This window comes from Mirounga angustirostris, unplaced genomic scaffold (genome assembly GCF_029215605.1).
Source record: "Mirounga angustirostris isolate CCGP_5_RB_7025 unplaced genomic scaffold, mMirAng1.0.hap1 SCAF_6, whole genome shotgun sequence".
In the NCBI taxonomy this organism is placed as follows: Eukaryota; Metazoa; Chordata; class Mammalia; order Carnivora; family Phocidae; genus Mirounga; species Mirounga angustirostris.
Genome location: NW_026991714.1, coordinates 32,609,427 through 32,633,412, shown reverse-complemented (window position 1 = coordinate 32,633,412; position 23,986 = coordinate 32,609,427). Strand labels below are relative to the sequence as shown.

General features: G+C 34.9%; 1 protein-coding gene across 1 annotated transcript in view; it reads right to left on the bottom strand.

Annotated features, from left to right (window-relative positions):
• The window catches only part of F13B (coagulation factor XIII B chain), a 43,828-nt gene that overhangs the window by 6,484 nt on the left and 13,358 nt on the right, over positions 1-23,986 (bottom strand). The window contains exons 9-11 of the mRNA XM_064595518.1: positions 16,926-17,126; positions 15,801-15,983; positions 8,786-8,999 (exon numbers count right to left, since the gene is read on the bottom strand). Coding sequence (XP_064451588.1) covers positions 8,786-8,999; positions 15,801-15,983; positions 16,926-17,126 — 598 coding nt within the window. The remainder of the gene's footprint in view (positions 1-8,785; positions 9,000-15,800; positions 15,984-16,925; positions 17,127-23,986) is intronic.

Here is a 23,986-nt window from a genome sequence, read left to right as displayed (position 1 = left end):
CAGTCATGGCACAGGTGGGTCTGCGGACCACCTGGTTCTTCGCGGTGCTCACAGAGCTCCTGGCCTTCAAGAGTAACAACGGAACGAGTACCAAATCATGACCAGAGGTTTCCCACCTGCTACTGCAATACCATAGGTTCCCTTCTGCAGGCCTTGTAATGTAAATTTAAAGACTGAAGTATATAAAATACAACACAGGGCGCCTGGGTGGCTCAGTCGCTAAGCGTCTGCCTTCGGCTCAGGTCATGATCTCAGAGTCCTGGGATCGAGCCCCGCATTGGGCTCCCTGCTCCCTCTCCCACTCCCACTAAAGATAAATAAAATCTTAAAAAAAAAAACAACACAATGTTCATTTAAAGACTAGAATAGTTCCTGAGAAAATAAAGTATATAAAAACAAATTAAAATCCTTGTCAGTTAAAACCTTGCCTATTGTCTGATGATTAGTCTTAAATTACATTTGAGAAGAAGTGTATTAGGCAACGTACTTCTCAGTTTGGGTTAGACTTTTTATACTTCTCATGCTCTCCATTTTTCCTCCAAAGGAATCATGCTGAGTTTCCCTGAATTCAGTTTTAATGTGTAATGTTCTCTAGGGTTGCGATCTTTCACTATGAAGTAACAGATATCTACGGTCTTAACTTCCCTTTGAAAAATCAGTTTCTCTCTGCAGAACCAGGCAGCACCCTTTTAAACTTTGGAATACCCTAGGGCAATCACCATGGTAGGGATTCTTTGATCGTTGACTTAGCTGCCCTATACAGCAGAGGTGGCAAATCACCTAAACGCAGTTTGCTTTCATGTTGAGCATCATGCTCAAGATAATCTTACAACCTAACGTTCTCTAAAAAGCAAAATGGCCATTATTGCAACGTTATTCTCAACACCTCACACATCTCACTGAAGTGATAACTCATTGAAACAGTTTGCCAAATCACCTTGTTGGATTGTGCTGGCTTATCACCTCATTGTCTGACTTTTTCAGTTTCTCTGGTCTCCTCAATCCTGCCCACATATCCCACCACATTCCCAGCAGTGACTTCCCTTCCTTCACAGAGGAGACAGAAATGACCTGACGTGAATCACCTCCCAGCCAAGAGCCACCCTCTACTTGTGCCTTGGGTCCCATCTCTTCCTTTTTCAAGAATCCTCTGCGATCTGTTGTGCAATATGTTCTCAGTATCTTCCACTTGTCCTTCTTTACTCACCCATTCTCATCGAATTTAGAACATGCTCAAATTTCTTCCATTCTATTACAAAAATTCCTGCTTTATCCCTATCTCCCCCATGCCACCCTACCTCTCTCCCCTTCACTATCACACTTACTGCCAAGCTCACTATAGTCATGTCTCTGGTTTTTGTACCTTACGTTTATTCCTCAACCTGTTCCTCTCTCAATTTCACACTTAATGATGATGATGTTCCTTTGAAGGTAGTCAATAACATCGAAACAGCATTTTCAGTCCTCCTCTCTCCTGGTTTTCATTGGAGCAGTCCGGCCATTCCTTATCAGCTTCTTTCATCATTCATTTTCCTATGGCAATCACTACACTTCGGATACCCTCAAAGCCCTGAACTCGGCCTGCATCTACCCCTGAAAAACTCATCTATTGCCTTAGTTTTGTAGACATCTGCTAACTGATAACTGCAAATTTTTTCAGAGCTCTTTTCTGACACCCAGGCTTGTATAATGCTCATAGATTGGGTTCCCAGACTGTGGGATGGAAATTAGCAGCCAGGAGCATTTTTAGGGAATACTCTTAGAATCCACATCTGTGGAAGGCAAAGGCTAGGATCCACATCTGTGGAAGGGAAAGGTGGGAAGCAGTCTGCCAACTCTGGGTACCTCTGCAACTGGGATATCCCTTTAGAAGTGTCCTCAGTTGGAATGGAGGGTCTTTTCTTAATCATTCCTATTGGGCAGGCACTGGTTAATGGCAGATCACACTTGGAAGGAGCTATGACCTTGGGAGGAAAGATTTTCTTCAGCTGAATCAACTGCCTTAGGAAGCTGGTAATTGAGAACTTCCAGCAGTTGAGAGAGTAAGTCTTTTGTTTCTGAAAGGAATCTGCGTCGGTCATCACAGCATCGACTGCAAGAATCAACTGCTTACTTAATATTTTTTCTTGGCTTCCCAAGAGATACTTCAAAAATAACATTTTTGACACTAAACACTTCATGCTAAACTCCACTCCTTCACACTGCTTCTTCCTCCGAGTCCTCCTACCACACTTAGATGGCTATCATCCACTTAGTCAAGCCAGAAACCAAAGTGCCCTACTGAACCTTTTGTCTGCCTCACCCCCACCCACATCTGATCAGTCTAAATGTCATGATGACATCACATCCTAAATACCTCTTGCTCCAGTCTAAATCGTACCCTCCCTGCTGCTGCATCTGTTGATTTGCAACCCTCCTGGGAGTTTCCCAGGTAAAATCTGAAACTGGCCGCTGTACTCTGTGAGCTGGATAGGGTAGAGGGCAGGGAGACTAAAGAGAGGCAGCCCACTCCAGGTTGGTAGGTGGCAGATGTAATAAGCAAAGGGAACTTACAAATGAAGATTGCCTTGCACGGCAGCAAGATCACAGGATCCCTGCACCTGCTCATCAGATCTTAAGGTTTATACAGAGGCCTTAACTAGGTTCAGTCATGCGTTCCATGCAGGTGTTCTCAATACCCCATGACTATCTATCTATGTCTTTGGAGTAACCTCTGGGAGTGGGAAAGGCGGATGGAACCCATATTCCAAGGACAGGGGAGGGAGTGAGGAGCTGAGATCCAGCTCACAGGTCAACCGGTGGCCACATCTTTTCGATGACCTTCCCCAACAGCCTCCAGTGTAAATTACCATCATAGTTTGCTTGGATGATGGCATTCTTGTCTTAAAAGTGGTTTCTCTATGCCTACATTTCCCCCCCTTCAGACCAGTCTCTCCCTACAACAGTCAGTGGTGTCTCTTTAGCAATTACTGTAAACATCTCATTTCAATCAATGACTTCCAATATCTTTAGTTTGGCCTACAAAGGCCTTCATCACGGGACTGCAATCTCTCCAGGTTTACCTCGCTTCACTCTCTCCTTCACTCCTTTCCACTCATTCCACACTGGCTATATACTAACTTCTTGGAAACATCGTGTTCTCTGCACATGCTTTCCATATGATCCTCCCTCACCCAAAATATTTTCTTTCTCCTTTCAAGTCTCAGCTTATATATCACTTCCTCAAGGAAGCCTTTCTTGAGCATCCAGGACTAGGTTGCATCCCCTGGTGTTCATTGACAAAGAGAGTGTCTTTCCTGGCACATGTCATCTTGTATAGATTTGGTTCACATCTTCCTTTCCCACCAGAGCACATGGTCCATAACAGCAGAAACAATGTGTCTTATTCTCTGTTTTACCCCCAGTGCTCAGCATGGTGCCTGCTTAATATTTGACTTAGTGTGTGCCATTCCCTCTCTGTGGGATGTCTTCTCTAGGCTTGCAGACCTCAGGCTTTTCCCAGGAAGCTTCCAATACACCCCCTAAAAAGTTAATTACCGCCTCCTCCATGCCACCACTTTACTTTGCATATACTTCCATTGTTACATTTTCACACATTCATTTATTTAGCATTTAGAGTTTACAAATTGACGGCTCATGAACCACATTGCTCACAAAATATTTTTAGACTCCCTCTCCACATATAAAAATCAGTAGATTTCACTAAAAAATCAGAAGATATGACAATACTAAATACGTAGTCCCAAGACAGTTACCCACCTTGAGCAAATTTTCTGTTTGCTGGGATATAGCAGGCACTCAATATTGTTTATTAATGGATTAATTGATTAATTGAAAATGATTAACACTTTTCTATTGATATTTAATTTCAATCAAATTTCAATTTTATAGGATCTACTGTGGACAATGACTATAGAATATTAAAAGAATAATTATGAACTCAGGGACAGTTCTGAAATATACATGTTGAACATTGAATGAATTCATATTTAATCCACAGAGTTAGGTCCAGTTGTCCTTCATTAGCAAATTGAAACTTGAGGGTTTAAAGAATGTCATCAAGGCACGTGGGTGGCTCAGTCATTAAGCGTCTGCCTTCGGCTCAGGTCGTGATCCTGGGGTCCTGGGATCGAGCCCCACGTCGGGCTCCCTGCTCTGTGGGAAGCCTGCTTCTCCCTCTCCTACTCCCCCTGCTTGTGTTCCCTCTCTCGCTGTGTCTCTCTCTGTCAAATAAATAATAAATAAATAAATCTTTAAAAAAAAAAAAGAATGTTATCATATTGAGAAGATCTTGAGTTAGGTGAACTGAATGGCTTCCAGATAAGAAAATGTGCTATTCTAGTAACAACAACCAGTCCTACTAGGGGGTTTTAGTAACCTGGTAGTGCTACTACACATGCTTATGAATGAACACTAATAACAAATGGAACTATAACTGTTACTTTAAATGGAAGTGTAACTGTTACTTCAAAATATTACTTGAAAGTGTAAAATATAAAAATGGAAAATGTTGTTCTTTTTTTAGCCACGTTCCTTGGGCAACATTTTAACATGTGGATAGTTCACCACCTCATAATTTGATTAACCTTGAAGCTAATACTACAGTTAATTTTTGAAGCTCTTTACATTTAGAAAGTGTAAAGGGCAGTCTTTTCTCTATTTAGTAAGGTAAATCCTCTAACATGATGTATAGTTTCTTATCTCTAGTGTTTGGTTCTTTAATATTGACAGAAAGATTGAATTAAAAGTACCAGAAAACCCTAATGTTAATGAATATGATAAAAACAAATATCTTGAAGGCAATAATATAACACAATGAATGGATATTAGGAAACAGAAATACTTTGACATGTAGATGAATCTTTTTAACAGAGGGAAAGCATGCAATAAAGGTTAGGTTACATGTCAGATCAGTCAAATTAGAACAGAAACAACATGTTCTGGCTTATTTATAAATAAAAAAATGTTCAACATAGACAATTTAGATTCAAATCTTCAAGCAAGTTAAAACTTAGAGACTTGTAATTTTTCTTCTAAAAATTATGTTTTATAAAGGATTTTATGATGTGTTGATATACTATTCTTTTTTCTGCCATACATTTTTATGTCATGAAGGGTTGTTGATAAGACAGCATCCTTGATGAGAAAGAGAGAGGAAGGAAGAGAGATTTTTGAAATAAGCACCATTTTTGGTCAAGTATTTATTATAACTTAGCCCTTTAACACTTCATATAATTAGTCATTATTTTAGCTAGTTATTGATAAAAGCAAGTAGACAGACTTGGTGAATTATACTACAAATTTCTTTTTCAAATCTCAGTGTCATTTGATAGAATAATGCCATTTTTTAAACAATTTTTCTAAGTTATTTACCTCGTTTTCTCTTTGAAATGAGAAATACAAGATACACTAAGACACTTAAACACATATAAAATTTTTCTGTCCTGATTTTACCATAGTTAAAAATTTTTAAAGTTTTCAACCCATGTGTCTCTTATGAATGTTTTTATAGACTGTTCAAAGTATCTAAAAAGTTATCCTTATGTTGTTCATATAGTTCATTGTTCACAATGATGAGAACACATACACTTTGCCATTAAGTTATTTTTATAATATTCTTTTCTTTCTTTTTTTTTTTTAAAGATTTTATTTATTTATTTGAGACAGAGAGAATGAGAGAGAGAACACATGAGAGGGGATAGGGTCAGAGGACAAAGCAGACTCCCTGCCGAGCAGGGAGCCTGATGCGGGACTCGATCCAGGGATTCCAGGATCATGACCTGAGCCGAAGGCAGTCGCTTAACCAACTGAGCCACCCAGGTGCCCTATAATATTCTTTTCTAAAAAAGATTTTATTTATGTATTTTAGAGAGAGAGAGCAAGCAGAAGCATGAGCAGGGGGAGGGACAGAGGGAGAAACACACTCCTCGCTGAGCAGGGAGACCGATGTGGGGCTTGATCTCAGGACCCTGGGATCATGACTAGAGCCAAAGGCAGACTCTTAACTCTGACTGAGCCACCCAGGCACCCATATTTTTATAATATTCTTAATCAAATATAAAGTATAATTTCAATTTTATACTGTATCTTTAAAAGTGTCAAAATCCTGATTCTATAAAATGATTTACATCATTTTATTGTATTATTGTAATATTTTACTAAAAACAGGATTATATTTCATTCACCAAGAAATATAAAATAGGGTTATTGTTTTTCTTTGTCTGACTTATTTCACTTAGCATAATACCCTCTAGGTCCACCTATGTTGTCACAAATGGCAAGATCTCATCCTTTTTATGGATGAGTAATATTCCATTGTATATATAATATTCTGCATCTTTTTTATCCATTCATCTATCAGTAGCACCTGGGCTGCTTTCATATCTTGGATATTATAAATAATGCTTCAATAAACAAAAAGGTGCATATATCTTTTTGAATTACTGTCTTTGTTTTCATTGGGAAAATACCCAGAGGTAGAATTACTGGTTAGTATAGTATTTCATTTTTAATTTTTTGAGGAACTTCCATACTGTTTTCCATAGTGGGTGTACCAATTTACATTCACACCAACAGGGCATGAGGGTTTCTTTTTCTTCACATCCTTGCCAACACTTGTTATTTCTTGTCTTTTTGATTCTAGCCATTCTGACAAGTGGAAGGTGATATCTCATGGTTCTGATTTGCATTTCCCTGATGATTAGTGATGTCGAGTGTCTTTTTGTCTGTTCATGTGTCTGTTGGCCATTTGTATATCTTCTTTGGAAAAATGTCCTCTGCCCCTTTTTAATTGGATTATTTGGGTATTTATTTATTTATTTTGAGAGAGAGAGCATGAGCAGGGAGGGAGGGGCAGAGGGAGAGGGAAAGAATCTTAAGTAGACTCCACACTGAGCATGGAGCCTGACATGGGGCTCAATCTTATGACCCTGAGATCATGGCCTGACTAAGCCAAAATCAGGAGTCAGACACTTAACTGACTTAGTCACCCAGGCACCCATTTGGGGGGATTAAAATTCTTCATATATTGGGGCACCTAGGTGGCACAGTCAGTTGAGGGTCCAACTCTTGGTTTGGCTTAGGTCGTGATCTCAGGGTCCTGGGATCAGGCCCCACATCAGGCTCCATGTTCAGTGAGGAGTCTGCTTGGAATTCTCTCCTTCTCCCTCCACCCCTTCCCACTGAGCTCACTCTCTCAAATAAATAAATAAATATTTAAAAAATAAAATTCTTCATATGTTTTGGATATTAACCATTATCAGATATATCCTTTGCAAATATCTTCTCCCATTCAGTGGGTTATCTTTTTGTTTTGTTGATGGTTTCCTTTGCTATGCAGAAGCTTTGCATTTTGATGTAATCTCAATAGTTTATATTTGCTTTTGTTTTTTTTCCTCAGGAGACATAACTAGAAAAATGTTACTAAGGCCAAAGACAAGGAGATTACTACCTGTTTTCTTCTAGGAGTTTTATGGTTTCAGGTCTCACATTTAGACCTTTTACCCATTTTGAAGTTGTGTGTGTGTGTGTCATGTAAGAGAGTGGTCCAGTTTTATTCTTTTGCATGTAGTTGTCCAGGTTTCCTCATACCATTTATTCCCCATTGTATATCCCTGCCCCCTTCATCATAGATTAATTGACCATATAAAAGTATGGGTTTATTTCTGAGCTCTTTATTCTGTTCCATTTATCTATGTGTCTATTTTTATTCCAGTACCATACTATTTTGATTACTATAGTTTTCTGGTATATTTTGAAATCTACAATTGCAATACCTCCATTTTTATTCTTCTTTCTCAAGATTGCTTTGGCTTTTTGGGGTCTTTATATAAGTCAGACAGAGAAAGACAAATACCATATGATTTCACTTATATGTGGAATCTAAAAAAACAAAGAAACAAAAAGTGGACATAGATCTATAAACATGGAGAACAAATTGATGGTTGCTAGAGAGGAGGGGGATAGAGGGATGGACAAAATTGGAAAAGGGGACCAAGTGAGAGAGGCAGGCTTCCAGTTATGGAATAAGTAAGTCATGGGAATAAAAGGTACAGCATAGGGAATATAGTGAATGGTATTATAATAGCATTGTATGGTGACAGATGATGGCTACACTTGTGGTGAGCATACCATAACAATAGAGTTGTTGAATCACTATGTTGTATACCTGAAACTAATGTAACATTGTACGTAAACTATACTCAAATAAAAACCAAAAAAGAATGAGGAAAAAAAACAAATAAAAAAGTATAAAATATGTAATTTTAAATTATCTTCTGAGGAAACACTTTCGTGTTTCCAAGCTCTTACACAGACATGTGTTCCTGAAAATAACTTAATTTTAATCATTGTTATTAATATGCTCTTCTATCACTAGAAAGATTTGTACAACTTTGTTTCCCATCTTTATAACTGATACTTGGACCTATACTGGGAAGTGGGAGAAAATGCAAACATCTCTCTCAAAATATAGGTTAATTTTTCCACATTTAAATACTATACATATAAATCAGTTTATTTTCCAAATTGCCAAAGTGTCACAAATATGAAATAGCAAACAATACTCTGACTTCAGACAACTCAGAAAGTTTGTTGAATTAATTAATACTTCTAGGCCTAAAAAATGAAATTATTTTTTCCTATATAATTATTTTTTCCTATATAAAACTCCTACCATGAAGTAGGAGTTTTGTAGAACTTAAATTTCTGAAATTTATAACATAAAGAATCTCTTGAATAACAATCTGAAGAAAATAATTAGTTGTAGGCACAAGCTTCTTCTTACCTTTCTCTGTGAATGCATCTTGGATATTTTAAGTGCCCTCTGTCACACTGCACTCTGAGTTCAGATCCAATAATAGAGAATTCAGCTATATACGTATTTCTCTTACAAAGAAACTCAATATACTCGCCATGGAAAATATGTGGTCTATCATCAAAATCCCATTTCAGGAGTAAATTATTATTTTCCATTTCAACAGAAGATAATGTGCAAGGCTCTGAAAAAATAAAAAGAAGAAAATTATCTTGACACATCTTGGCACTAACAGGATGCACTGTGGTTCCTATTCATGATGACCTTAAAATTCCCAGGCATTAGAGTGGCAACTAAGTTAGAATTAATATTTGAGTCAGAGAATATGTTCAACGTTCACAGAAAACAATCTGCCATTTGTCTGTGTGGTCCTGGATTTGGAAAAGATGTATGTCCTGCCAGTCACTTAGCTTTATGCCATTATGGTTTTCAAAGATAGTAAACAAAAAAGGTGGGTTTTTAAATTTTTTTATTGTTATGTCAATCACCATACATTACATCATTAGTTTTTGATGTAGTGTTCCATGATTCATTGTTTGTGCATAACACCCAGTGCTCCATGCAGAATGTGCCCTCTTTAATACCCATCACCAGGCTAACCCATTCTCCCACCCCCCTTCCCTCTAGAACCCTCAGTTTGTTTCTCAGAGTCCATCGTCTCTCATGGTTCATCTCCCCCTCTGATTTCCCCCCCTTCATTCTTCTCCTCCTGCTATCTTCTTCTTCTTCTTTTTTTTTTTTTTTAAACATATAATGTATTATTTGTTTCAGAGGTACAGGTCTGTGATTCATCAGTCTTACACAATTCACAGTGCTCACCATAGCACATACTCTCCCCAGTGTCTATCACCCAGCCACCCCAACCCTCCCACCCCACCCCCTACTCCAGCAACCCTCAGTTTGTTTCCTGAGATTAAGAATTCCTCATATCAGTGAGGTCATATGATACATGTCTTTCTCTGATTGACTTATTTCACTTAGCGTAACACCCTCCAGTTCCATCCACGTCGTTGCAAATGGCAAGATCTCATTCCTTCAAAAAAAGGTGTTTTTATAAAAAACATTGATAGTTACCAATAATTATTGAAATAATGTTCTTTTTCTTATTTTTTCTTCAGAAAGCTTAAGCAAAATCCCCATGAGACAAAGTATTTGTTTATTAGATAGATAAAATATTATGGAAATGTAGAAAGAAGCTGGATTGTCAACAATGACTCAAACTCTATGACCTGATGGCATCCAGAGTGGTTGACAGTTTCCTCTCTTTGAAATTTCCAGTTATTATGGAATATCAATATTAGATTAAGATGTTTTGAATTCTAAGCATTGAAAATATTATTGTGTCCTTTCACTAATGCATTAAAACAAAACAAAATAAAAACTTAAGATAATTATTAGGATACTCAACAAATTCCTTTGATTTTTTTCATAATAAAAATATCGCTATTTTCAAAATGTCAAGTTATTTCAGAAAATGAGTTGTTTGTGTCCTTATTTGCCTCCTGGATGACATGGCACCAAACAGTAGGTCCTGAGACAGGTTAAAGGTCCAGAGTTGCTAATAGAGCATATAAATCATATAACTGTAATACATTAACAAACTTCTTTATTCAATATTTTCAGTAAGTATTTATCGATTTCCTAAGTGTCAGATGTTATGCGAGAAGTTCTATAGACAGAATAAAAATGAAGAAAAATAATCAGAAAGACTCTAAGAGAATCTTTATAGTCACTGCAAAATATCTTTGAAAATGAGGTCAAATAGCACTATAATTTAAAATGTTACAGTTCTACAAAACATAAAATTTTAATTAAAACAAGTTAAAAATTAATTCATGGACCTTCTGTTGTCAGCTATGACAGAATAGTCTCTATCAGACCAGCTAATCAGAATAGTGACAGAATAGTCTATATCAGACCAGTTTTTTCTACTAAAAACTAGAAAATTTGAAAACTGACATGAAGCATGTATTTCAAGGAATTAGAGCATTTTGAAGGCACTCAGTACTCAAGATGCCAAGGTTCTGGTAAAAGCTCATTCAGATGAGTCCAACATTCTGTGTGGCATTTCCTCTTTGGGCATTTGTTGATTCTCAGCATGAGCTGAGAGACTGTAGAGAATGGTCAACAGCAAACATAGAGCTAGCAGAGCTTTTGGAAATCTCATGTTGTTGAGGATAGAAAAACAGAAGTTTAGGTCAGACATGACAGCCAGGACTTGAGTGGTCAAGAACCCAGAGGAATGGGAGATACAGAGAATGAATGTGATACTCTGCACTGGCTGTTTGCTCCCTTGAAGCATTTGCCTATTCTTGGCTTGTGCAAAGAGAGAGGATAAAGAGCCAAGCAGAAAGTGAATGAAAAGCTACATTAAGCTTTTTTGGCAGTCTCCCAGTAATATGAAAGGCAGTCAAGAAGGAGGAACCTTGGTATAAACACCAAACTCTTAGTGAAGAATCCTGCAGGGTTATGTTCTATTAGTAGGAGCAAACAAAGGTCTGAAAATAAGCTTAGAAAAAGCTGCATTTCTAATTAGATTGAAGCCAATTTCCCCTACACTATCAGCCAAAAGAAGAGATGCGTATTCTCTGGAACAAGATGACATCATCGTTTCAAGTCTCTAAAATTTTCCATACATAATATTTGATATTTAATCAACTGTTTACAGAAATAGCAAAAAATTAGGCTAGAAATTGAAGTAGGCCTACAGATGATCCAGATAATGGATTTTGCAGGCAAGGACTTAAAGATAAGTGTGATTAACATGGTGAAGAAATAGATGTTAAGATAAAGTTTTTCATCAGACAATTGAAATCTATAAAACAAAAAAGGCATAAAACGATATTCTAGAAATACAAGGATATTGAGAGCTCAGTCGATGAGTTTAAAGCAGATTGGACACATCTAAAGAAAGGATTAATGAATTGGAAGATATATCAGTAGAAAATTACCAAATGGGAACAAAGAAGATTAAAGGCACCTTCCAGAACTATGAAAAACATCAAGCCACAGATTCAAGAAGTGCTACCAACTTGAAGTATGAAATGCTCAGGGGCGCCTGGGTAGCTCAGTCAGTTAAGCATCTGCCTTTGGCTCAGGTCATGATCCCAGGGTCCTAGAATCCAGTTGTGCATCAGGCTCCCCGCTCAGTGGGGAGTCTGCTTCTCCCTCTGCCCCTCCCCCATTCTTGTGCACACGCTCTCTCGCAAAAATAAATAAATAAAATCTTTAAAAAAAAGAAAAGAATGAAATGCTCGGAGAAACACATACCAAGGCCCTGCATAAATAACCTACTGAAAATAAAGGGGAAAAGAATCTCAAAACCAGCAGAGTACAAAAAGAAACTTAGTTTCAAAGATTAGCATTAAGAATGGCATTGACTGGGACACATGGGTGGCTCAGTTGCTTAAGTGTCTGTCTTCAGGTCAGGTCATGATCCCAGGGTCCTGGGATCGAGTCCTGCATCGGGCTCCTTTCTCAGCGGGGAGCCTGCTGCTCCCCCTGCTTGTATTCTCTCTCTCTCTTCTCTGAAACATGAATAAATAAATAAATAAAATCTTAAAAAAAAATAAAGAATGGCATTGACTAACAAAAACTATAAAATGCAGGGGCTCCTGGGTGGCTCAGTTGGTTAAGCGTCTGCCTTCAGCTCAGGTCATGATCCCAGGGTCCTGGGATCAAGCCCCACATCAGGCTCCCTGTTCAGCAGGAATCCTGCTTCTTCCTCTCCCACTCCCTGATTGTGTTCCCTCTCTCGCTGTCTCTCTCTGTGTCAAATAAATAAATAAAAATCTTTTTTAAAAAAGCCATAAAATGCAGAAAAGGATAAAAATGACATCTTCTAAAGCATGGTAAGAAAAAGAGGGAATTCTATCTCTGGTAAAATTTCTCTTCAAAAGTGAAGGAAAATAAAGAAATTTGCAAGCAAACAAAAACTGAGAAAATAATAAAGAAATAATATTTTTCAGGCATGTGCAAAATGATCCCAGTCAGAAATAGCAACAGAAGAAGATGAGAAACAAATCACTGAAAAACATATCAACAAGTCTTCAAGAATATTTTTGGAAAACATAATATTCATTGTATCTTTGGGACTAAAACTATATGTAGAATGAAAATCATGACACAGTAATACAAAAAGTGGGAAGGGCAAATCAAGCTAAAGTGTTCTGGGTCTTGGAGAGGTGGTAAAAGTCCTAATTTATATTCAACTGTAGTAAGTTATTGTTGAATTATGTAATTTATGCGATAACAATTTGAAAGGAATCCAAGAGGAAAGTATAATCAACAACCTAGTAGAGAGTGAAATGGTTTAAAAAGAATTGATTTACCCCGAAGAAAGAAAAGAGAGAGAGAGAAGAATAAAGAACAGATAGGATATATATCTAGTACAGTAAGATGGTAGCTATAAACCAAATATATCAGTACTTATATAACATGTATATGGACAAATAATATAAAAATTTGTCAGACTAAATAAGTATGCTTTAAAATAAACAACTATATATTGCTTACAATATACACACATTAAAAGTAAGAAACCAAAATGTTGAAAGTTAAAGAATGAAAAAAATGTACGCCTTGTAAATACTTGTTGAAAGCTTGTACATCTAAAGTAGACTTCAGGCAAAAACAAACAAAAACAAAGTATTAGTATAGATAAAGGAAGACTCTTTTAAAATTACACAGGGCCAGTACACCAAGATTTAATATGCTTCAATTTGTATGTACCTAGTAGAATAGTATAAAAAAACAAAAGCAAAAATTGAGAGAATACGAGAAATGTTTTTAAATGCACAGAGTATAAGGGACTTTAACATACTTCTTTTGGTGACTGATAGAAAAACAAACAGACACAAATCAGCACAGATATGAATGAACTTAATATGAAAAACAAAATTCAACTGACATATATGCAGCAACAGTGAATCCAACAATGACAATTATTTGTTTATTTCAAGTACAAAAGAATGTGTACCTACAATAAATATATGCTTGTAATAAAGTATCAATGATTTTCAAAAGATTTATATAATTCAAAGTGTGTCTCAATGGATTCAAATTAGAAATCAATAACAAAAGGAAACTAGAAAATCTTCCAATGCTTAGAAACTAAAAAACAAACTTCTACATAACTCAGAGTGCATACAAGATATCAAAATGGGTATCATGTATTTTTTAACTGGATGGCTGAATAATAATAAAATTCCAAAATACAAAAATGTGTGGGATAAAGTTAAAGTTGTGCTCAGTAGGAAATTTAAAGATATAATTATATCCTTACTGTATCATTAACAAATTAAATTAAATTTTCTTTAAAAATCCTTTAAAAAAGAAAGGCTGAAAATCAGTAATATAAGTATCCACCTAAAAAGCTAAGAGTAATAAAATAAATTTAAGAAATTAGAAGAGAGAAAATAATAAGAATTTAAATTATTAAAATAGTAAGCAACATTTGATGAAAGGGTAACAAATGTAAATACTAGTTGTTTGAAATGCCTAATAAAAGTTATAGACCCAGGGCCTGGATGGCTCATTTGGTTTACTGACCAATTCTTGGTTTTGGCTCAGATCATGAATGATCTCTGGGTCCTGAATTGGAGCCCTAGGTTGAGCTCCAGGCTCAGTGGGGAGTCTGCTTTCTTTCTCCCTCTCCCTCTGCTTCTGATCCTCCCCCTCTCTAAAATAAATAATCTTTTTAAAAAAAAAACCCCAAACTTCAAAAAAAATAAATAGTAATAGACCCTTAGCAAGACATGTCAAGAAAGAAAGAGATACAGCTTAATAGCAGTAAAAACAAATGACATATCACTAAAGGCATTAAAAAGAATGTAAAAGGATGTTGTAAACAACATTATGTCAACAAATTTGACAATTTAGATATTATTGACAAATTTCTATAAACCACCCTACCAAAACTGACAGCTGTCAGGATCTTTCTTTAGAGAGAACTTGATGTTCAAATGGCATGTTCGGTGGATTCCTACAATTATTAAGGAAGAAATGTACCAATCTTACACAAATTCCAGGGAATTGAAAAAGAGGGAACTTACCAATTCACCATATGAGAAAAGCAGAAACTTCATACCAAACCCAAAGGAAAATAACAGACTGATCTCTCTCATAAAAATAGATGTGAAACTTCTAAGTAAATATAAGCAAATAAAATCCAGTAACATGTAAAAAGCATAATTCATCACAACCAAGTGTGATTTATTACAGGAATGTAATCATGCTTTAACATTCAGGAAGAAGCAATATAATTCCAGGGGGAAAAAGTAATAATATGATTATTTTAATAGATAGTGCTAAAATTAAACACTCACTGAAGATTTTTTAAAAAACTCTTAGAAAAATAGAAATTAAACTTTCTATATTTTTAATTTGATTTTGAAGTATTTATAACACTGTAATTAAAGACGAATTGTTCAAAGTTTTACTTATGAGATTGGGAAACAAGATACCCACTACCTCTTCTACTCAGTATTGTACTTAAGTCCAAGCTGGTGAAATAAGATAGTAAATAAGTCAGATATGGAAACAAAAAGAATTTACTTTTTATTTAAAGATACACTTTTTTATGTCTCCTGATAATTTTCACTAATAAGGCATAACTTGCTTCACCTTTCTATCTTTGTTTCCCCATTGCACTCATGTTTTCCATTATAGTACCAGTCACATGGTACTAAATGATAACTGTTAACATATGTACCCATACCACCATGACTTATTCATCTTATAGCCCCATAAAACACCAGTACTTAGTGTATGGTTTGTATTTAGTAAGTATTTGTTAGGGCAAGATGGACTATAGTTATTTATGATCTACAGGAGAGAATAGAAACCAGTGATGAAATAGGCACACTGATACACAAAGATAGCAAATTAAGCATTATAATAGTATTATATTAACTAACAGAGAAGAGAAAGTGGGAAAAGCTATGGTTTTATTTTATTAAATAGGTGGCTATTTTGTAGTACATACCTAAACACAATGGTGGCGTAGTCCACACTCCCTCTAAACAATAGGACTCCTTAGATCCTTGAAGGAAGTGGTGATCAAAACATTTGTATTCTACCGAGGAACCATTTTCATAGATGTCTGATGTTGAACTAATTATGACTCCATTTGTAATAAGTGGAGGAGATACACACATTCTTTTAGATTCTGAAAAAATGATTTTAAAAGCATACAATGAATTTCTATAATAAACATCCAATACTTTAATAATTGCTATAGATATAAAATAAGATAGGGACTCCTGGGTGGCTCAGGTGGTTAACAACCGACTCTTGATTTCTGCTCAAGTCATGATCTCAGGGGCATGGGATTGAGCCCCACCTCAGGCTTTGTGCTCAGCGCGGAGTCGGCTTGAGGATTTCTCTCCCTCTGCCCCACCCCCACCCCCACCCCAAGCTCTCTCTCTCTAAAAAAATAAATAAATAAACAAAAAGAAATAAAATGAGATATTTCATGTAAAAGCATTTTTAAGATAGCTGTCAAATTTTAACTATTGAGAGCATAGTTCTACAATAACTTCATACTATAAAATTGATTATTGCAATTAGAATCTCATATTATAATATTGAAAAACAGTTAAAACTGGCAAAGTATTAATAAACATTATTTTATTTTTCCCTTTTTATCTAGATGTGAAAATGTATGAAACCCACTTGAAGCCATGCTTTCTGCATGTATTCTCTTCCATTTTTTTCTTATTAAAAGTAATAGTTCCATATCTAAGCAGCACACAAAATCTTTCAATCTGATCAAGCCCTTTTCTGAAACAATAGTCTCCAGCAAACCCCAAGAAAAGCAATGTTTTCCAGAGTTATTGATTGTTCACATTAGGGAGATCAGTCCTCTGATAGTCTGGTGATATCTATAAGATCTATTAATTTCTCCCTTTATAAAACTGACTTATTGGAATTAAAAGATGTCAGCATAGTCATCCTATTTAGGTGTATGTGCTTACTGGAAATTGATCAGATGATTCCCAATTTATAGATTAGAAGATGATGGTGGTGAGTTGGGTAGAGTCTGTCTTATACTTTGAACCCAAGTGGTGATATTGATCACTTGAGAAATTGTCAAAAAGCACTGTTTTACCTTTTCTAATACATAAGGGATATTTCACTTCTCCTCTATTGCATTGTACAGATAATTCAGACAACGAGGTTGATGGAGATAAGTCATATCCTTGTTTACATACAAAATCTATTAAATCTCCATGTAAGACCTTTCCTTCATACTTCCACTTCATCTCTATATTATTTCTGTACATGTAATCCACATTAATAGTACATGGCTCTGTAAAACAAAATGTTCTTTTAAATTATTTATTCATTTGACAAATATGAAGTTTAATGTATTTTTAAAAGAAAAATTTTGGCAGGTATCAAAAGCAATGTTTTATATTTAACATTTACATTATTAAAACTCCTCACACATATACATAATAAAGTATACTTTATTGCTATCAAATGAATTTATACATTTCTTCTTATTATTATTATATTATAAATTAAAACCACTTAATTTGAACATTAAAAACTATTATTTAAGGGATGCCTGTGTGACTCAGTTGTTAAGGGTCTGCCTTCGGCTCAGGTCATGATCTCGGGGTCCTGGGATCGATCCCCGCATTGGGCTCTCTGCTCAGTGGGAAGCCTGCTTCTCCCACTCTCACTCCCCCTGCTTGTGTTCCCTCCCTTGCTGTGTCTCTCTGTGTCAAATAAATAAAGAAAATCTTAAAAAAAAATTATCTAAGCTAGAAGAGACACACTTTAGACTTAAATGTGAAGAGATACAAAAGGATATACCATGCAAATAGAAGCAAAAAAAAAAAAAAAAGCCAGTGTAACAATACTTACATTGGACAAAAAAGACTTTAAAATAAACACAGTAACAAGAGATAAAGAAGCATTATGTAATCATTATGATTAAGAAATCATTCTAACAAGAGCATATAATAATTGTAAATATATATGCACCCCCAAAAAACAGTCTAACCTTATACCTAAAGGAACCAAAAAAAAAAAAAGCCCAAGATTAGTAGAAGGAAGGAAGTAATAAAGATCAGAGCAGAAAGAAATAAATGATGTAGAGACTAAAAAAAAAAAAAAAAAAAATAGAAAGGATCAGTGAAACCAGGAGCTCTCTGAAAAGATAAAATTGATAAACCTTTAGCCAGATTCATCAAGAGAAAAAGCGAGGACAAAAATAAATAAAATTAGAAATAAAAGAGAAGTAAAAACTGACACCACAGAAATACAAAGGATTATAAGAGAATACTACAAAAATTCATATGCCAGCAAATTGGACAACCTAGAAGAAATAGGTAAATTCCTAGAAACCTATAATCTTCCAAAACTAAATCAGGAAGAAATAGAAAATCTGAACAGACCAATTACTAGTAACAATATTGAATTGGTAATAAAAAAACCCCAACAAACAAAAGTCCAGGACCAGATGGCTTCATAGGTGAATTCTACCAAACATTTAAAGAGGAGTTAATACTTATTTTCCTCAAATTATTCCAAAACATAAAGGAAGAAGGAAAGCTTCCAAGTACATTCTACAAGGCCAGGATCACCATGATACCAGAACCAGACAGACACTACAAACAAAGATAACTACAGGCCAATATCCCCGATGAACACAGATGCAAACATTCTCAACAAATTATTAGCAAACTGTATTCAATAACACATTAAAAAATCACCATGATCAAGTGAAATTTATTCTAGAGATGCAAGGATGTTTCAATAGTCATAAATCATTCAATGTGATACACCACATCAAAAAAACAAAGGATAAAACTGTATAATCATCTAGTATATGCAGAAAAAGCATTTGAGAAATGTCAACATCTACTCATTTAAAAAACACTCAATAAAGTGGTTTAGAGGGAACACACCTCAACATAATAAAGGCCATATATGATAAACTCACAGCTAACATCATACTCAGTGGTTAAAATTGGAGAGCTTTTCCTCTAAGATCAGGAAAAAGACAAAGATATCCATTCTTGCCACTTTTATTCAACATAGCACTGAAAATTCTAGCCACAGCAATTAGAAAAAAAAAAAGACATCCAAATTGATAAGGAAAAAAGTTAAACTGTCACTATTTGCAGATGACATGATACTATACACAAAAAACCCTAAAGACTCCATAAAAAAACTATTAAAAGTAAAAAATGAATTCAGTAAAATTGTAGGATACAAAATTAATGCACAGAAATCAATTGCATTTCTATGCACTACTAACAGAGTAGTAAAAAGAGAAATTAAGAAAATAATTCTATTTATAAATACACCAAAAAGAATAAAATACCTAGGGATAAACTTAACCAAGGAGGTTAAGATCTGTACTCTGAAAACTATAAAACATATTGATAAAAGAAATTGAAACTGACACAAAGAAGTGGAAAGACATTCCATGCTCATGGATTGGGAGAATTAATATTGTTAAAATGTCCATACTAACCAAAGCAATCTACAGATCCATGCAATTCCTATTAAAATACCAATAGCATTTTCCACAGAACTAGAACAAATAATCCTAAAATTTATATGGAACCACAAAAGATTCCAGATAACAAAAGCAATCTTTAGGAAGAAGAACAAAACTGGAGGTATCACAATTTCTGATTTCAAGATATATGACAAAGTTGAAGTGATCAAAACAGTATGATATTAGCATAAAAATGGACACATAGATTTATGGAACAGAATAGAGAGCCCAGAAATATATCCATGCTCATATGGTCAGTTAATCTATGACAAAGGAGGCAAGAATATTACAATGGGAAAAAGACAGTCTTCAATCAATGATGTTGGGAAAACTGGACAGCAACATGCAAAAGAATAAAACTTTTTAGGATAATATAATAAGAGCCTGATCTTACCCCATACCCCAAAATTAACTCAAAATGGACAAAAGACCTAAATGTGAGACCTGAAACCATAAAATTCCTAGAAGAAAACATAGGCAGTAACCTTCTTGGCTTTGGCCTTAGCAACATTGTTCTAGATATGTCTCCTGAGACAAGGGAAACAAAAGCAAATGTAAATTATTGGAACTACATCAAAATAAAAAGCTTTTGCACAGCAAAGGAAACCATCAACAAAACAAAAAGTCAACTCACTGAATGGGAGGAGGTATTTGCAAAGGATATTTCTGATAATGGGTTAATATCCAAAATATATGAAGAAGTTATACAACTCAACACACACAAAACACAAATAATCCAATTACAAAATGGGCAGAGGACCTGAATAGACGTTTTTCCAAAGAAAACATATAAATGGCCAACAGACGCATGAAAAGATGTTCAACATCACTCATCACCAGGGAAATGCAAATCAAAACCACAATGAGATATCAGAATGGGTAGAATCAAAAAGAGAAGTAACAAATGTTGGTGAGGATGTGGAGGGGGGAAAACCCTCGTGCTGTGTTGGTGGGAATATAAATTGGTGCAGCCACTGTGGTGAACATTATGGAGGCCCCTCAAAAAATTAAAAATAGAAATACTATATGATCCAATAATTCCACTTCTGGGTATTTACCCAAAGAAAATTAAAACACTAATTCAAAAAGCTGTATGCACACCTATGTTTATTGCAGCATTATTTACAATAGCTAAGATATGGAAGCAACACAAGTGCCCATGTAATGGAATATTACTCAGCCATTAAAAAGAATGAAATCTTGCCATTTGCAACAACAAATCTTGACATCTACAACAACTAGATGTATCTAGAGGGTATTATCCTAAGTGAAATAATTCACAGAAAGACAGATACCATATGATTTACTTTTACGTGGAATCTAAAACATAAAACAAACGCATAAACAACCCCCCCAGAAATTAAGTCATATATAAAAAAACAAATTGATGGCTGCCAGAAGGAAGGGGGGTATAGGAATGGGCAAAATGGGTGAAGGGGTGTGGGAGATATGGGCTTCTGATTATGGGATGAATAAATCATGAGGATAAAAGGTACAGCAGAGGGAATTTAGTCAATGGTATTGTAATTGCATTGTATGGTGACTGATGGTATCTACATTGGCGGTGCTCATAGCATAACATTTAGATTTGTCGAATCAATATGATGTAGTCCCCAAAATAATGTAACATTGTGTGCCAACTATACTTCAGTAAAAATATATATATATACATATATGTATACATATATATGTATATTACAATCACTTAGGTTAAGCATGATCTTCTCCCTATAAAATAAAAATCATGAGGGGCGCCTGTGGCTCAGTTGGTTAAGTGTCTGACTTTTGGTTTTGGCTCAGGTCATGATCTCATGGGTCTTGAGATCAAGCCCCAGGTGGGGCTCCATGCCCAGCGCAGAGTCTGCTTGAAGATTCTCTCCCTCTGTCCCTTCCCCCACTCATGCGCATACTCTTTCTTTCTCTCTCTCTCTAAAATAAATAAATAAACCTTAAAAAAATAAAATAAAAATCATGAAATAGAAAATGTATTTATTGTACAATATTTGTGAGACACCTACCACTTGAGGTACATCAAAGAACAAAGCAAAGATCCCCACCCTCATGGAACATACCTTCTAAATGGGAGAAACACGCATGGACAAGCAATAACTATAATAAATACGGGTGTATAATCTGTGGCCATCTCTAAACCACATGCAGTAAATAAGATGGGAACTGAGTAGTGGAGGGAGAGGAGGGGCTATCAAAAGGGATGAGGTAAGAGAAGTTACACTTTTAAGTTAAGTGGTTGTGATAGGCCTAAGTAAGAAATAGTATTTGCACAGGTGAGTGAACCATGGCATTTTCTGAGGGAAGGGTGTTCCAGGAAGAGGAAACATCCCTGAGGTGAGAGCATACTTAGCTTATGTGAGGAAGAGCAAGGAGACCAGAGTGGGTGGAGAGAATGAGATGGGAAGATCAGTACTGGGGGGGATTAAAAAGGTTCATAATGTCTGGAACAATAAATCACAGATGGAAAATTCTGCTCCTTATCACACCATTTTTTCCCATTTGTAGTGAGAATACTTGCAGTTCCTAAGGATAAATAAGATGTACCAAGCTCTGCCCTCTTGCCCTAATGACAATAAATAATCTTCCCCCATTCAGTATTTGCTTTGATTTATTAGCACCAAGTCTATGTGTCTAGAGGCAATTTTTCCAGAAACAGAATGATAGATTTCCTTAAACCTTTCTAGTCTTTATCCTCAGAGATGACTGTATTTCCATTCAATGCATTATCAGTCACATCATCAAAAACTTAATATCAAAAACCTTTATGAAAATATGAGAGCAATAGAAAAGCTATAGGTAGACATATCTGAATTTGAACGAGATCAGCAGCTAAGAATGACTTGGAATAGAGAAGCCACAAAGGAGATGTTGAAAGAGCTTAAGACTTAAAATTTAAACATATAGATATATACATAAACAATATAAATAAATAAAATAACAGGAAAATAAAAATGGTTGCAATATACATCATTGTATCTTGCATCATTGTCAAATGAATAATATAATTTATGTAAATAAAACTTTTATTACAAGTATGAAAAATCAAAGTCATTGAATAAAACATCCTCTGGCCACTAGAAAATTGAAAAATGCTCAATTGAGTATACTTAAATAAACCAAATGAAAGATATTAATATATTTAAAAGTTAATATATTAATACTTAAATCAAATGAAAATAAACTCAATTGATTAGCACTTAAATAAACCAAATTAAAATAATTTTAATGTTGGGTTAACAATATATGAAGATTAAAATATTCAAGTTGACAAGTATTAAGACAACTACTCTTTAATCCACTGATGGTAGAGTTGTAAATCAGATTAACTTTCTGAAGGACAATTTGGCAATGTTGAAAACGCACTAAACTTCCATCAAAAAGTGACTAATTTAATTATGGCATATCTGCATTATGGAATACTAGGCAGCCATTAAAATGTATATTGTAGAAGTATATCCAACCATGTTCATAATATAGTTTGTGGGAAAAAAACAAGTTAAATAGCCTCTCATGACAGCATATATTTTTTGTAAATATGTGTTGTGTGTGTGTGTGTGTATAAAAAGGTTTAAAAAACCATTATCTAAGTCATTAATAGCATTTGTTTCAGCCCAAGTTACTGATATTTTCTGTTTTCTTCTAGTTGCTTCTACATATTTATTAATTTTTTTGGTAAATAACAATGATTTGCATTTATAGTTTGAAATGCTAATATTTATAATTAAGTGACTATTTTATTTTAACTTAGAGAAAGTTTATGATACCATTACCTATTTGTAAAAGTCACAACGTAACAAGTTCATTGCAACTGTAGTGACCAATTACATTACTTTTAAATGTAATTCTGACTAGCAAAATTAAAAAATGAGGCAAATCTGTAAGCTTGAAATGAAAGGTGAATATTATGTTCTGAAAGTTATCTCAAACGAGATAATTATTTAGATAGCTCTCCTAATTCTCCACTTGAATCATTAATGTTAGTTACACCATGTCTTAATTCAAAATACATTTAAAATAATCATAAACATGTTTTTATTTGCTCAACAAAATAGAACAAAGGTGACCATTCAAGTGAGGAATTGACAGCCAAGAAAGCTATTAACAATATGCTCTACTAAGGAAAGAATTGGATTGATTATTCTCTCCAAATGACATTCTGGGGACAATATAGGGAGAGATGCTGAGGATATCAGTTAGGAAAAAAGTAATCAGTCACAAAAATGTGAATCTACTTAAGGCCATTGAAATGCACACTTAAAAATGGCTAACATGGTAAAGTTCTGTTGTTCAAATTTTACCACAATTTTAAAAAAGTAGTAGGTAAGAACTAATGTAGTTTTAGACCCTCTGATATTAGATATTCTGCTTACAAAAATGAGAAGGAAAAACACTTTGGAAAAAAAGATTTATACAAAAATCATCATTTCCATGCTATAAAATGTTACATAAAAAATAACATAAAAATAAAAATGTAATGGTATGAGAAATTCAATGGGTTGTTATGAAAGGAATAAGTTCTAGGGATCTAACGTACATAATGGTGACTATAGTTAACAATATTGTTTTGAATACTTGAACGTTGCCAAGAGAGTAGATCTTAAATGCACTCATCATAATGACAAGAACAACAGTAGTACAAC